Here is a 17,432-nt window from a genome sequence, read left to right on the forward strand (position 1 = left end):
AAATCCATAGATTATTCAAGATCTCAAACAGTTATATCAAGTCAATTAAATGTCAAAGTTGTTTATTTGTCTTTACTCCTCTTGTGGTTGGAGTAGGATATATATAATAACACTAGATGTTTCGCGCGGACGCGAGGCGTGTGGGAAGATATATTACAGTCTATTATAATATTTGTTTATACACTTTTATATAAAACAATATAATGGGGCTTAACACAAATTTAATTTGTTTGATGTCAGGACAGGTATTAGTATTTCATCAAAAAGCTTTTCAATTCAATTGTGATAATTGAATATGTAATAAATTTGTAGGGTTACGAATTTCGATATCAGTAAAGAAAACAAAAGGGGAGAATAGAAATTTGAACGAAGGCAATTTCCGAATTGGTTCAGTAGTCACTTAAATTGGGTCGAAAGTAATTTAAAGTTTTTGTCCAATAAATACATGTCAAAAATAATTGCTCCTGTGACCGACAAACGTACCAGTACGTACAACGAGTAGATTGAAACCGAAGATCGGCGGTTTAAACCGAGCAAGTACAACTACATTTTCAAGAGCTTAATTTGTGGTTCTAATTCATAACATTCTCTGCAATGAAAAATATCGTAAGGCAACCTGCATTGTTGAATAAAATTCTGTTTCATATATCTACGTTAACGCAGTAGAGCAGCGTGGTGGAATAATCTCTAAGACTTAACAATCTTGGCCAAAGGTCTTTGCGACAGGACATTACTGGTGTGTTCTTTTCGACAAATAATACTGTATCAGACAATGAAAGTATTTCTATTTGTTAAGTCTATGGTGATGTTAATTTCATTTTTGCAGCTATTAAATAGAATGTTGTTAAAATTAGTTAATTATTTAATTTATTAGTTATAAAAGCTCGTTTTCCATGTTACAATTAGATTCAATGATAGGAGTGTATTTGAGACGTCAAATAATGAAGGATATTTTTATAAAGGTTAATGGAAATAAATTTTCGCGGAGGAAAGATACTTCGTTAAAATTATTTCAACAAAGGCAATGGCCGTTGAAATATTTTTTGTTTTAAATACTTTTTTAAAAGTCAACAAAGAGGAAAAAGGCGTTGTTAAAATGCCCTTTGAAGTCAGCAAATTTTCCAACGGGCACCTAACGAAATTGTTCCTTTAGTCTTCGTAAATGTGATCGCTCTTAGCGCAATTTTTTCGTAGAAATGATTCCAAATGTACAAATAGAAGTGACTTTACCTGGTTTTCGATCTTTATAATTTTGATTTAATTTAATGGAACAAATGTACCATTGAAGTTTTAACTGAAAAGAAGGCATTATATTATACGCTTCATATAAAGTTAAATGTTATTTAATCTTGTTAAAAAAATGGATATTTGTATCAATTCTTGCTATTTGAATGTTGTTAAGATTTCAATACATTTATACAGCTGGATTGCTAAAGGTAGATTACAATACATTTAACCAAAATAATCGACACTAAAAATTATGTGATATAATATTTTCATAGCGATATACAGTTTTGCTTAAAATTAGGTCACTTACGTTAAATATCATTAAAATTCTTCCGCGAAGTTACATCATTATCTACGCTAATTAGCATGATAGGTATGCGAGTATGAAATAGGATCCACGGTGTATTTTCATGAAAATGGCGTTGAAAATCTAAAGATTATACAGCGACCTAATTACCCCATCTTATAATTGCCTTGTTTTGACGTCTACCCTTTGAGAGGCGTTCGTTATTTCCGGGTTTAAAGATATTAATAACCGTCTTACTTGGTCTGTCTTCTGTCCCACAAGTCAGTTTGGGGATGTAACTACCCTTATATACCCTTCAAGTCGTGTTTTTCTCTAATACCTTTTTGGCGATGATAAGATGATGACTTTACAAGCAAACAGTAATTACGTCCGTCCAATTACCGCTTCAAGTCAGGATAACGAGTCATTGCAGCAAAGTTTTGTTTAAGAAATTAGAGCTCTCTCGTTTTAATGAGCATCCTTGTGTAACTTGTTTGTTTAAATTTTATAAGCAATGCTTTTATATTCGTCGCGGGTTATAGCATTTGCGTTATTTTAACTATAAATAACGTTATGATGGTGTAATTAAAGTTGTGTTTATTACTTTACGTGCATCAGAAGTAATTCGGTATTACAAAATGTCCCAAATAATATATATTATATATGATATGATTTTTATAATTGCTATTCGACGGGGAAATGTTGTCAGAATTCTTGCCAATCTATACACGCGGCCATATATCGTAACTATGTTATTTTTATACATTTAATTAAGTCTCATCTTAATTAAGGCTTTGCCTAGTAATGGGGAATTAACGGCATTTTAAGCTCGTAACACACATATTTTTAAAAAATAGTTAATTACTAACTGTCTTCTAAAACATCGTTGATTCTCTGTTTCGCCCCTTATATGTTCGAAATAGATATGAAATAGATTTTTTTAAATTCCCTATAATCATTTTTGTTATATTAGTTTCATCCTTATTTTAGAAAATAGGAGCTTTGTGGTACTTTATGTAATCAGTAGTTTGTTTGTTTTATAGTCGTTATTTTAAGTGCTTCTTCGATGTCTGCAAAGTTTTGTTAACTTATTTTATTTCAGGGATAGCCTCTTACATGTTTGTAGAGAAATACATATTATGTTTTATTAAGGGCCTCGTATTGGCAAAACTTTGAAATAAATATGTTAAAATTACGATTGAGAAATATTTTAATGACGTCATCGGGCTATATTAAAAGCAAAGTAAATTCGATTGTTCAACGTAATATGACTGTTGACTGTTAATAGTATATAAAAGTTAAATATTAACTAAGTAATTTTTAAGAATTTATTAATTAAGTATTTGTAACAATAAAAAAACAGCTTCATATTATAGTTTTATAATTTTAAGCTTTTGTTAAAAAGTCAAGCCATATTATTATATATAACAACAATCTTGTATTATAACTATTCAAATGTATTTGTTAGACATATATATACATGTGTGTGACGAGTTAAAGTCAGATGAGTTAATAAGTGTCTTGAATAATAATGGCATAAACTTTCTTATTCTAAGCAATGAAATCATTTTTAGAGCTATAGATTAACTATATATGTATTCATAAAAATAATACACTCATATAATGACACTTAGTCTTTATATATTACTTTATTTATATAAATATTTACTAGAACACGCTATATTTGATTTTTTACAGTAAATTTTGCAATGTACAATAAAATATGTAAATTTTACATATATTACGAGGCGTTACAGGTAAGTTTTGATTTCCCGTTACTCTAATACTTGTAATCTGTGGTCGTAATTCGGCGCTTTAATCAATCTCACATCAAAATTGTTTTCTAAAATTATTTATTTCAAATATCTATGTACTAGATATAATTTTTGTAATACATAGTTCATTGTCTAACTTTACTTTAATATAGATAACGAGAAGGTAGCTCCGTCATCCGACGCGACGTAGCGGTACGGTCGGAGCAGCGTCCTATAATTTCAGGCGCACTCTCGGTGTTCGCCGACTAATTTGTCATCCGAATATCAAATTACGCATGAAATGGCGCGTAACAGGAGAGTCTGCTCTGGTATCACGGGTTTTAAAATAAAATTCAATTCGCCGCGTGCTCGCAATACGTAATTGCAGCCACGATTTGCTGACAACTATGTTCGTAATTGGCAAGTAAATTTAGCGGAATCGTGTAATTAGTTTTGTGTACGATTGTTGACGTGTGGGCGATTTTCAGAGAATACAAACATTATTAAAAAGTCATTGCTAATGATGCAACATGAATGAGTTCGTAAATGTTTTCAAGCACGGAAGCCCGTAGCCGTGTTGTTTACTATTCATAATGTATACTTATGATACCACTCATTTAAAGTTATTTCAAACAATGTATGAATATTAAACGTTGTTTATTTAAAAATATAATGTTAATTTCAGAACAACAATATTATATTTTTATATCTAACTTTATCGTTCAATAAATTGCATCAACAATATGAACATGTTTACGCTTCATTATCATATTTTTATATGAAGTGCCCGGAAATTAAAGCCTATGAGTCTTGTATGGATGAACATAGAGATGATTGTAGATTAAAATAAACAACAATATTTACTTAACGTTTAACGCATATTGTGTCCTGTTACAAAGATACGTTTATAATGGTTTCTAGTTAAAATATAATGCAGACTAAATGCACTGAAAAATATTCATGATATGTTTTTCTTTTAACAAAATGACGAATTAAATTTAAATATAATTGATCGATGACAGCCAATGACGTAATACCAATGAGCATTCTGTTTTTGATCGGATTTTCATCTGCAATTTAGAAAATTGTGGTTAGTATACCACAAATACCAAAAGCTCAAGCAAAATTACAGCTTCATGGTGTAGGTACTGTTAGATTTAAAAAAAACAATTCCAAAGTTTGATCTACACACGTAACAAAAAAAATTAAATCAAGTCTTGTATAAAAATATTTCTGTATAATATTGAACATAATGGGGAAAGTATTATACAGCATTGTTTGTACATAGAGTTAATGATTATAATCGATTTGCGAAAGACCCATGGTTCGAGGGGTTCGATGAATCTTCAGGGGAAGTTTACTTAGGGCAATAGTTTTTCCGCTTTCACACAATGAAATGGCATAAGACGTAACGACATCTAATTAATAACGTCTATCATATCTCTATTGCTCGGCTTATGTGCTGGGGCGAAGGGGCTTAACATACTCGTAAGAGGATTGCTTATGGACGCATGATTTGCCCCGGAGGTCGTTAGCGAGCGATTTTTATTTGATATTACTCCGATAATTACATCCCACGCTAGTTTCGTCAATTAAGTCGAATAAATAAAGACGTTTGCCTGTGTTTATTTATATTAGTATATTTAATAATGATATTTAATTTTATTGTATGTTCGTAGTTAATATATCAGTAATACCTATATATTGCAGCAGTTTTGCCTAGATCCATTGGGTGTTGTACAGCCTACATAATATTATTAATCTTTAAACAGGCTCTTAGTATATATTGGAGTACTAATGTAGTATTACAGGCACAAGAGACATAACGTCTCTTGTGCCTGTAATTACACTGGCTCACTCACCCTTCAAACTGGAACACAACAATACCAAATACTGCTGTTTTGCAGTAGAATATCTGATAAGTGGGTGGTACCTGCCCAGACGAGTAAGCTTTTATGTACAAAATATTGTGTCTATGTCCATCTAACTACGGTAATCAGGGTATCCTTACAATACATGCATTGTCGACGAAACTGACACATGTAAATTTCAACTCTGTAGGCTTGCAAGATTTGAACTAATTGTAAAAGCAAACATTGTAAGTTAAATAAAACCTTGTAAGAATATTTATTCACGCCGTTTATTGCGAATCATGACCAATACTCACGTCAGTACTGTAAATCGTAATGAATTAATTATGAACCTTTAAGAATAGTGATTCGTTTTTACTTTATTAAGCAGCTTAAATGGCTAATATCATATACGGCCTTACTTACAAACGTTGCTTAGTGACATTAGTTAAACACTGATTTTGCTTTTTCTGTCATAATTGTATTGACATTTGAGAGAAGAAGACACAGTATTATTTAACTAATCATCTGCTAAACATGTTTTTAAGTAATGCTGATATATGTGTGTTTTATCCTGTCAGATATCTTAAATCTAGCGGAATAGTTTGATTTTTTTACTCATCTTTTTATAGAATATCTGCTTACAATCGTTCAAACATATAATGTATTGTAAGGATACCCTGATATCTATGTAACGGCTAGCGATGTGAAAATCGTAGGTTCAATTTTTGGGCCATTGTCGTACCTACTCTAAAAATAGCTGGGAAAAATGAGTAGATAGGTGGATATTCTTTTATAGTACACCACTCATAGAAAATAAGTATAAAAATAGTATCATATCGCTCTATAGCGATTTCTAGAAATAAATCCTAGATAGTCATAGTTTTAAATGGAGACATGTTGACAAGAAGTAAAATCTATATGTGAATACATATAGATATACATAAATACTATAATAATAATATTTTTATAAATATATAAAGAAATAATTGTATTTATATTTCTTTAATGTTTGATAAGTTTTCATTGATACTGGCGTTTATGTTTTGTTTAATAGTTTATATATGATAATAAAATAAAGTTGGAAATGACATTTAAAAAAGATTTGAGGTTTTAAAAAATAATTATTGAGTTTAATGTAAGTGAAGTGTTATAAAATCATAACAGTGATACGCCTCACACCTTTTTTTAAATCATCAATCGTTTTTGATTGGTGAACATGCTATGGCAGTACATTTCACAGAATAAATGCCTGAAATTTTTATTATATTTTATATATTTTATTTTATTTAACATAGACTGGCAAATGAGTCACCTAATATTAAATAGTCACTACCATTCAAACAGACATTGCCATTTTGAGAAATATTATCCCATTCATTACAGCGCCAAACGATTGTTAAAACTATTTAGACTTGTGGACAGGCAACCTATGTCCTCTCAAATATTAGTAACTCCTTGATAAAAGATATAACTACTTTTTTCTATAAAAATACTATTATAAAGTCCACGGAGTAAAATAATGACTAATTTATGTGAATTTCATCTATAAAACTTAGCAAATCACGCGAAGATTGCTATTGATTAAACTACTAACCTATCATGGCTGTTTCCCAGAACACGGTGGATGCTTTAAATACGGATGCTATCGATTCGATTGGACGCCATACATTTTTAATTTAAATTTGCCAGGCAGATTGCCAAATGGGCCACCTGATAAGTGGTCACGACCATCCATAGGCATTGGCTCTGTGAGAAATATTACCCATCACTTAGATCGCCAATGTCAAATCAAACTTGGGAACTTCTTGGGAAAGGTGTTATGTCCCTTGTGCCTGTCTCACTGGTTCAATCACCTTTAAAACCGAAATATAAGAATACTAAGTATTACTGTTTAGCGGTAGAATATGAATATGTATGCGATGAGTGGGTGGTACCTAACTAGACGGGTTAGCACAAAGCTCAAGCTTTACCACCAAGTAAATATTAAATTATATTGAAGTTACGTCTGAAACAGTATAGCTGTAAACAAACAGACATTTATGGTCATGTACAATATTTGCGTAACAAAAGGCTGATAATTAGTGACACAGCGAAACATCACTCCATATCAATGTGCTTGACATGTTTCATGTTAATTGGATAGCATGGGACAATAGCAGGACAACTGGATGCAACCCGAGCATAGGGCGTCGTTATTATGACATATTGTTCACGATTGAAACAAACGATTTTAACTATATCTGCCTGGACGGGATATTCGCTGAATAAATCTACAAACGACTAATGGTCACTTTGTCAGCGGCCGCTGTCATTTTGTTTTCGCTGTGACTTGTTAACAGATTTTCCTACGAGAATATATATTGTTGTAGTCTACATATATCGGTAAAGTTTGAAAATGAAGGGTAGCGACAACGCGAGGACAGTCGAAACTAGTGCAAAGTAGTAAAGTACAATCAATCATTTAAAAATGTAAATAGATAGATAGAATATATTTTATTGTATACCACGAAGATTAAAAAAATACATAACACATGGCTAGAACCTAATTAGCATACTACTTACGCGGCTTTATAGCTACACAGCGATCTTTTCCAGGCAACCAACATTTGTTTAAATCTATGTTGTTACTCAACATTTTATAAAAATAAAATAAACACTTTAAATTAAGTATTATACTCGTTTATGTATATTTTTTTGTATTAAAAAGGCTTACTAACTTAATTTATATTTTACTTTGTATAGGAAATGACAACATTTATTATAACTTATTATGGTTCAATCGATAACGACAGTAATTTGTCATAATAAATTACTTTTTATTTTATATATGAAACAGAGACGGTTCACACGACTTAAAATATTTTATACCGTTTTACGCTTAGCAACCTTTGTTATGTACCTGTACTATCGGCCATTTAGAAATTTACATTTATTTGGTTAATATTATGTTTAACGAAAAGTAGCTATCGAGCATATAACTCTTATAAGTACTCGCAGGAATACTGGTGCCATTGTCAATTAATTTAAAAAAAAAAAAAATTTAAAAATCATGTCTGGTTTTTTTTTTATATACTTGTTAAATACTTGACTCTATGTACATGTGGATGTAGATAGTACGGTAAAGGTATAAGGTAGGTAAGGTAAGCTAGCCCTATAAAATTGAATGTCGACCTAGTTTGTCATATTATATTTTAAAGTATTCGACTTTTATTCGATTTTTTGTCCAATTAAAAATATCAAATTATGACATATTACAGTATGCTCACAACGGAACCTTTATACCAAGTTAAACATACCCCATCCAATTTAGTAAGTAAGCATACACACGAGCCACTAGCTAACAGTTAATGTTAACAACAGAAATTCGTAAAATTTGCACAAAATAGCTTATCCTTATTTATTGTTAATATTTAACGTTCTTAATGATAGAATATTCAACCCATATTAGTAAAAGTAATTCACATTTATTAAACGTTTATTATGTGTATAATATAATTTACACTAAAAGGGCATGTGACCAATTCGACCGCGAGACTTAATGGAGTGTCGCCATTAAACCGCACTCCGTTAAAAGATTTAATTCGATAACTGTACATAGTCACACGCATTTTCAGGCTTTTAAAGCTAAAGCCTGCGATAAAAGCAATTAAAACTTTAACAACATCAGCCCCCGCTCTTTCCAATGTCCTACCTCAATTTTGGCGTTCAGTTTGTGCGGGAAAATGTTAATATACTTCCCTGACCCCGCGAGCATAAAATCTTTTCAAACTTCAATTATTCATACGCGTTTCGTAAGTTTTTCTGTTCTAAACAAATTTGTTTTTAGCTTTTATGACAGATAATTTGTCAAAAGTGGTTGTACGCAAGTCAAAGATAATTTATCTGTCTCAAAAGCTTTATTTATTACGCGTTCGCATCTTCGTTGAGCCCCTTAAAGTTGTTGGTTAATGGAGCTTCTTTGCGGCTGAGACGTCACTCACTTTCGAGGGAGCGGGTACGAGTAGGATGGCTCGACATGTGGTCAGCCGGTCTTATTTTTTTCCCCTTTTAGCAGCCGACGAGTTGATGGAAAACGAATGAACAGTTCGGATAAGTATTATCGATACTTATGGCTGTTTTTCTTGTTTATTTGAGGAAAATCTGTTTAATGGTAGGCTGTAGGAATCATTTCGGTGTCGGTGTTCGCACATTATATATTTTATGGAAATATATTATTTTCTGTAAATACAAATATGACATTTCTTTGCTTTCTCGTCTTTATGATTAACAAATACCTTTAGAAATATATTTATTGTTTCAAATAAATTAAGCAATCGCTGTCGTAATTTGTATGTTTTTGATTATTTAGTCGTTAAGTGTGTATATATTATTTTTAAGCGTTTACTAATTTAAAGTAGCTGCTGATACACTTCAATCAAATGTTGTAATTTATTTGCTTCTTTGTGTTGTTTATTTTGTGTAATATTGCGTTTTTTCTTGTAACACATCTATAAAAATAAACTTAAAAAGTAAAATCTTATCTAAATACACGATTTGAGCCCAACTGTTTCCGAGAAACACAAAATATATATACAAGAAATGTTCATTTATTATTATGAAATATAAGAGTGGTAATAAATATAAGGTACTTCCTCTGTTTAGGCACACACTTGTATACTATAACGTTTACCGCTAGACTTTGCGAATCCTTGATAGAAATTCAGCATTGTAACCTTTCGAATGATGTAAGATTAATTTTTTTGTATAGAATAATGCTCAACTTTATACGAGCTACCTAGTAACATGAGTCACTGTTTCGATCCGCACTCTTTACTATTCGTTTTTACTTAAGAAGATTTTGGCTTTTTGTAAAAAATAGAAATAGAGAAGTAAAAAAAAATATAGAAATATTATAGTATTGTTTTTTAAATAACTAAGTAATTTAATATAAATAAAGAATTATATTGTCACAGTGACAAACTAAACCTTTAAAAGTGGTTTTTGAACTTTTAACATTGATTTCGTTTGATTGAATTTTGTAAATAAAATACCGTGCTTTAATTGTATTCTAGAAACTTTAATATTTTCCAAAATAGTTTCCAATTGCCAAGATTTGAGCCATTATTCAATAGTTGATAACTCGAAAAAAAATACATTTAATGATTTCATTTATTTCTCTTTTTATTAATGATAATGTCCTAAATATTTGGTTTTTTTTAAACGAGTAATTCATGCGTGATCACGTTCTAGTAACAGATTCATTACTTATAACGGCATCACTCGGAAATCCATTTATGTTTATTATCAAATACTTCAATATAATTGTATACTTGAATTTTATTTAGAAATAAAAAATGTGACTTAAGAATAATTGCAGAAATAAAATGTAGTAACAGTGAGATTTACCTGGCGCGACGTGCTCTTGATATAATTGTGTAATTACGCTGTAAGCATCCTAACAGTAATTGTGCTTTAAACATTGTAGGTCAATTAAAAATAAATTTATTAAATCACTATGAATTTTAATTCAAAATAACGAACGCTTAAACTAAATGAATACACTCTATCCTTCGAAAAGACTTCCTTTTAATCTTTGTATTTAATTAGTTCAAGGATTTGATGAACAAACAAAATATAAGTGGTATTTCATGTGGGGATTAGGTGAGTCGAAAGAGGGTAATTATGATTAATGATAGCATATGATTCGATTCCACTTACGTATTATAAAGGGGTAATTTTATTGCCTCCTCTTGTTTTTGAAGTTAGACTAATGAACACGGTGACTCGTCTAATTTATCATAGTTGTTTATTGTATTCAGATATAGTCCTAGTTTATTATGCTTACGAGTTTTCGTAAGGAAAGAATTATTTAGCCAATTTAGTCGCGCATAAGTATTATTCATATTTTGTATGTATATATGCTAACTTAAGATACTTTATATTGAAGTCGAAAACACGCCGTTATTACTAATAATAATCATTGTTCTCAGTTGGCTACAAAACTATAAGTTATAGAAATTTTGGTAATAATAATAAACATATGCAGCTAATAACGATGTTTAACAATATAATGCAACGTATAATAATTTTAATTTAATAACGTAATAAGCAAATATATTTAAAAGGATATATATATTTTCAAAGTGTTGTAATAGCTTATAAAACTGAAAGTAGTATTAAAATAAGAAAGAATCCTAATTAAAGTTACTAGTGTGTGTGTCATTTGTATTTTATTTTATACATATATAAATTAAATGTTAGATTATTACAATTTTATAATACTCAGAAGTGAAGTAAAATATATAAAGTAAAATGTAATAAGATAATTGATAACATACATAAAATAAATGCATTTGAGTATTTAGTATAGTATAACAACTATGGATAGTCATCATACGTTTAAAATATTACTTTAAAGTACGGTTAACGGGTCGGTTGGCGTGGTTGGTAGATACTTGCTTTTCACGCCGAAGGTTGAGGGTTCGATTCCCACCCAGGACAGATTTTTGTGTGCATGAATAAGTCTGTTTGTCCTGAATCTCGGTGTAAGTATCTATATAAGTATGTATTTACAAAATAAAAGTAACATTTATAGTATATCAGTTGTCAGATTTCTATAGTACAAGCTCTGCTTAGTTTGGGATCAGATGGCCATGTGTGAATAATATTATTATCCCAGGATATTATTACTTTAAAGTTATAAAACATTAATTTATTAAAATCAAGTAACATAATACAAAACTTTATACGCCTTTAAAGACAACTTATCAAAAGTCAATCGAAAGCTCTTGTCACACTATTGAGACGGTCAAAAGCGGTATTTGCATTTAGATAGCAAACCAATACCGTTCAAATAACTTCAGCTAGTAAAAGTAATAACATAAAATGAGATTTTAAGGTTAGATCATGCATTATTTAGGTTCAATTTGAAAGCTAACGCAATGGGTGAGGGTCGTCTCGAATCGTGAACAAGCAAAATTGTGACCGCACAGGGATCTACCCTATAAGGTATTAATGACCTTTGCTATTTCAGTCATAGCGACCTATGTACGATATGAAAACGTCATTAATATTTTGCATGTATCACGTTACGTGTTTGTTTGTAAGTAAATATGTCTCTTTAAGGTAAAATAGGTGTGTGTAGAAAGTTCATTACGAATAGGCAATGTTAAAAATAAATGATTTTTCCAAACATCGTTACAAATTGTGTGCATTTTAACGTGCTGGACAACAAAAACTCAATCTGACTTAAACATTGTTTTCATAAGGTCTGCCATATTCATACATAAAGTATTTATCTTTTCAAAATTATAATTAAAATGTAACTGATCGCTTTCTGTACATGGAAGATATTTGAGTAAAACTATTACCAGGGGTCAACACAATATAACCCAAAACAATTATTGTTAGAATTTTTGTCTGTTTGTCTGTGCGTTTGTGCGCGCTAATCTGAGAAATGGCTTAACGGATTTGAGCGCGGCTTATATTAATATATTGTGGCAAGCTTCACTTAAAATTTAGTGTTTGTTTTATTTCAATCGGTTTATAAATAATAAAGTTATGACAATTTAAAGAATCACGTCGAACATTTATTCGATATGAAAATGCTATAAAATAACTGTTCAATTGAATTGGCTGAAACTTTAGCTACCTATAAATTATTGTTAAATGATGATGATTGAAAGTTTTTAGGAACAAAACAACATTAAAAAGTGGACAGTTTCAGAGATTTAGATACCACCAATGTGTGAACTCTGATATGTTTATGATCAATCATATTAAATATGCTGATAGCGGTTAACGCGCCCGCGCAGATATTTGTCTATCTTTTAAGGTTGACTCACTATAACCTTTTGTATGGTAATCAGATTTGTTCTAAAATAAATCTAATGCTTTGTTTTTGGGATTTGCAAAGTCGTTTTTATAAAAATGGGATTAATTTTTATGAAAGTTGTCGAGATGAGAATATAGACAGTTTTTAGTAGGTAGTTGAGTAGATTGTAGAAAAAACTCATACATACATTAGTATTTGTTTTCGGTTTATGAATAACTTTATAAACTAATTAAAGTTAAAGTTTATAATAGGTTAAGTAGGTATTTCGTTTCGTCGCTGCATATATACCTTTTCATGGTTTTGTTAATTTTATACTTAGTCGGTTAGTTGATAATAAGTTATTAATTTAAAAGAAACAGATTTACGTTTTAGTTTTAAAAGGACACAATTGCCTGTGAAGATAACGTTAGCAGTCACAATAAATAATAAACAGGGAAAGATATTCAAGTATGCCGGAATAGATTTAAGGGAATAATATATTTCTCATATCCATTTAGATCCAGGTATGTTGCCCTATCTAGATCCGGGTGTAGCAAAAACCAATAAATGATAATATCCCACGAAAATAAATTTAAAAATGTTGGATAAACTGAAATATTATAAGTCTACTTTTAGTGTTTTTTTAAGTGAAACACGGATGACTTTTTTTTATTATACTTATTCTTTTATAATCTATAAAAGAATAAGTATAATAATAAAAAAAAAAACACTTTTTCATTAAATAAGGAAAGATGGAAGCGCACATTTGATTTTTGGGTACGTATTTAACAAAAGCGAGTGCATTCTCTAAAATTTTCAGCATAGCTAATTTTAAAATTGCATTTCAGTTTTTCGCTCAGCAAAAAGTAGATAAGGGGTTTTGGTGGTAAATAGATTCAGTAGAGCATTTCCATGTCTCGGTGGAGCGCGGCGAGCGGCGTAGGAGTACGTCCGGTGAGCGTACACTGCGCACTATCACACTCGTTTGTAGTACCTACTGTATATATATATTTTTTATTTATATGTTATGAGAAAATAAGTGACCTCGCGGTAGATTACTTTTGCTTAAAGAAACTGTAACACTAAAAAAATACATCTATTTCTTGCAGTGTCAATGCTTCTAAATCAATACACTACATAAAAGTAAAAGAATAGCCTCTAAATATTCCACTGGTAGGCCTCCTTTCCCCGTGAATAAAATAATTGGAGCTTCCACTACGCTACGCGTGCACTAGGGGGGTTGGTGCAGATTTTCAGTGAAATTTGACACATTTAGATTTCCCCACTTTATTTTTTTTATAGAAGAGCTCAAAAGGAATTATAAATACAAATTAAGCTCATGAAAAACTCAGTAGGTGCTTGGGTTTCAACCCGCAATCATTGATTAACCACTGGGTCATCTCGGCTCATCTACAAATATAAATTAAAATATATAAATTATTAGAATTATATAAATTAAAATATTTCAATAACTGTCGTAATAAAATTTCGTCTTGATATTATTTTTACAAAGCAAAATACTTTTTAGATTTACGAAATGAAAGAGTCATGTTAATGAGTTTAACCTGTCTTGCTTGGTAACTTTTGAATATTTTTCAATTTATTTGTACAATTGATTATTTTTATAACGGTAACACTTGTGTTAGTTTTTTGCATTCAGCTCCAACTGCACAGTTACCAACTTACTGATATTTTTAATTAGTATTGTTTCTTAAGTTTATAGTGTATTAAAACAATGCGTTTCTATAATTATGGAATAATACACTCGTCGTACAATATTTTTATATGAGATATATTGTATTCTATGCATTGTTAACATTCTAATAAAAATATTGAACATTGTTTCTATAAAGGATTTTTATTTCATTCGAGTGTAGTGGAAAATGGGAATCGAAATATAATTTCAAAATGGTTTTTTTTTAATGTATGCACGCTAAATGCAATGAACCGGTTTGTTAATGATTAGCAGTTCTCGTAAATATCTAGCTATTATTGCTCCGCAGAATATGCAGGTCAACCTTTGTATGAATAAAACACAATTTTTTTCTTAATTAAAATATTATATTTTTATAAAACGTTAATACAATACTTTGCTCATTTTAAGTTGTCAGCCAACGTAGACCTCTCAACACTACATAATACTTAATACTAGCTAGAAAGACGAGATTTATAAGGACAAAATATCCGAGGATTTCTCGTAAGTAAAGTTATCTGCAGTGTAACAAGACCTGACACGAACGGCTACGTACGTTAATTACATAAAATTGTGACGTCACTGGGGAGGATCGCTGCCTTAGGTGAAGTTGCACGGATGAGTTTCTAAATTCACTGCCGTTTAGCACACAATAACTAGCTTTTAACTAATTCATTTGAACTTAAAATAGTTTTATGAGATTATTATTACATATATAATATATAATGTTAAAGTATTATGGATTCTAATAAAATTACGTACACTTTTTTTTTTGTGAAAAATTGCATTTTCAGGACCAACATCTAAGTAGATAAACTTAAAACAAAACCTTATGTTTCTGAAAATATTGAGCCAAAATGTTAAGCAGCTCGGAGATACACTATATGAGTACACAAGAATTGCTCATTTAATATTATAAGAATAAGATAAATAAGTTGAAGACGAATATGATATAATGATAATAAAAATTTTAAAGCAATTATGATAATACTTCATTCTAAGCTTAACGTTTTGACTGACATGTATATATCTTATCTACTGTCAACTAAAAGACATAAACCAAATTTTTGCTAACATGAGGATACGAGAAACAGCAAAATAAATTTAAAATATCCGTTGAACGATTTGAAAAGGGAATACACGTTATCGTTCATTCAACATTTAGGATTACGCCGGCATATCGACAAAAGAGTGAATTTTTAAATATCTGTTTGTAAAGTGAGAATAAGTAACTGGAATTAGGTTATTGTTGAGATATATTTATATATTTTGATATAAGAATTTGGTAAAATTTAATAATGTTCCCAAGATTTAATATCGAAATATGTTATTATTTTGTTTAACTATTAATAGCATTAACTCTCTTAAGCAATATACAGCATAAAATACATAAAATAATGATTTAAATTCATTCGCAATAGGAAATAGTACAGCAGCGCTATTTAATATAGACTCTTCATTAAATAACTAGGCTACTAATTTCTCCTGCGTCCGGAAACAGAGCTAGAATTAAAACGTAAGTTAGAAAACCGTCGCGTTTGAAAAGTTTAAAGTATTTTCTCACGGATAAGTTTAAATTAATGTAGAGCCTGTGACGCTCTCTGCTGTCTCGTGGAGGCTGGAGGGTCTGTCAATTTTTTATTAGCTTTGGAATACAATTTCAATTAGAATTATTCGTGAAATTCACACGAGTTCAAATTAGAGTTCAAAGATCTGGAAGTTTTTAATATATGTATCATAGTAATTTGCCCATAGATAATGGTACTGTAAGCAATGTATAAACCACCATGTACACCTTATATTTTTAAAACGTAACGTCTGGTGGGCAAATAGACCACCCAATGGTAAGTCGTAAGGTCATTTTATATGGTTTGATTATATAATTATATAAAGTTTATTTTAAAAGATTATTTCTGAATTTTCTTTATTAATAATAATAATAAATATATCTTTATTACATAATTCAAAGATTGGTTTTTGCTTATACGTAATCATAGATACTGCGTTCATATATATTATTGTTTAAATATGTCAAATTTTGTCTCCAAAATGTCTTTGTCGCTTTCAATTTAATGTAAGGCCGGAATGCGCAAATTCACGATCCTTTGGACTAAGATTAGTTCGGAAGGGCTCGAGAGCTCAAAGGAAATTTTGGAAAGTAAGTGCATTAATAAAGGTTTTTTAGTCTCCCGATAGGCACTCTTTTATCGTTAGAAATGTCTTTATTAAATTTATGGGCTTTCACGTGCACATTTAGTGACTTTATTGCTCAAGTTACAACTAAAATTTAACCTTTTACATAGATTTGAACTTTGCTAAAAGGTTTTAAAATTGTATTGAAATGTTCTGTTGAAATTAAGCGTCAATAGCACAATGGTTTACAGACCGCCTAGCACTTAAAACTAATATGATTCGATCCTAACCCCTTAGAACTTTTGTTATTCATCGGTATCTCACTTCTTCTGAGCTTTCCTAAAGAATATTTATCAGATAACATTAAATAATTATAACAAACCTGTGATGACTTGAGCTGGAGTGCCCTGTCGTTGAGCTGGACATAGGAGAACGAGCCGGATATGTACCGGAACCGCCGTGGCCGCCTTCAGACATCACGAATTCTGAAACAATATAATTTTTTTAACATAGTTTATGATTCTATCTTCTGATTAAAAGAAAAAAAAATGTCTATTATATACGACTTGTTCGCAAAGTGGTTACTAAAATTGAAAGTTGCATCATTAGTTACGAGTTTGATGACCACCTATTGGTAAATTCTTATATTATATGACGTATTATTTCGTTGTTTTCTAAATAATCTTGTGATTAT

The 17,432-nt window shown here is 30.3% G+C and overlaps 1 protein-coding gene across 1 annotated transcript in view; it reads right to left on the reverse strand.

Moving 5' to 3' along the window:
* Positions 1-17,219, reverse strand: part of LOC126768237 (teneurin-a) — a 110,106-nt gene extending 92,887 nt beyond the window's left edge. Inside the window, exon 1 of the mRNA XM_050486221.1 lies at positions 17,121-17,219. Coding sequence (XP_050342178.1) covers positions 17,121-17,215 — 95 coding nt within the window. The 5' untranslated portion in view covers positions 17,216-17,219. The remainder of the gene's footprint in view (positions 1-17,120) is intronic.
* Between the last annotated feature and the right edge of the window lie 213 nt (positions 17,220-17,432).

Source organism: Nymphalis io, chromosome 4, assembly GCF_905147045.1.
Source record: "Nymphalis io chromosome 4, ilAglIoxx1.1, whole genome shotgun sequence".
In the NCBI taxonomy this organism is placed as follows: domain Eukaryota; kingdom Metazoa; phylum Arthropoda; class Insecta; order Lepidoptera; family Nymphalidae; genus Nymphalis; species Nymphalis io.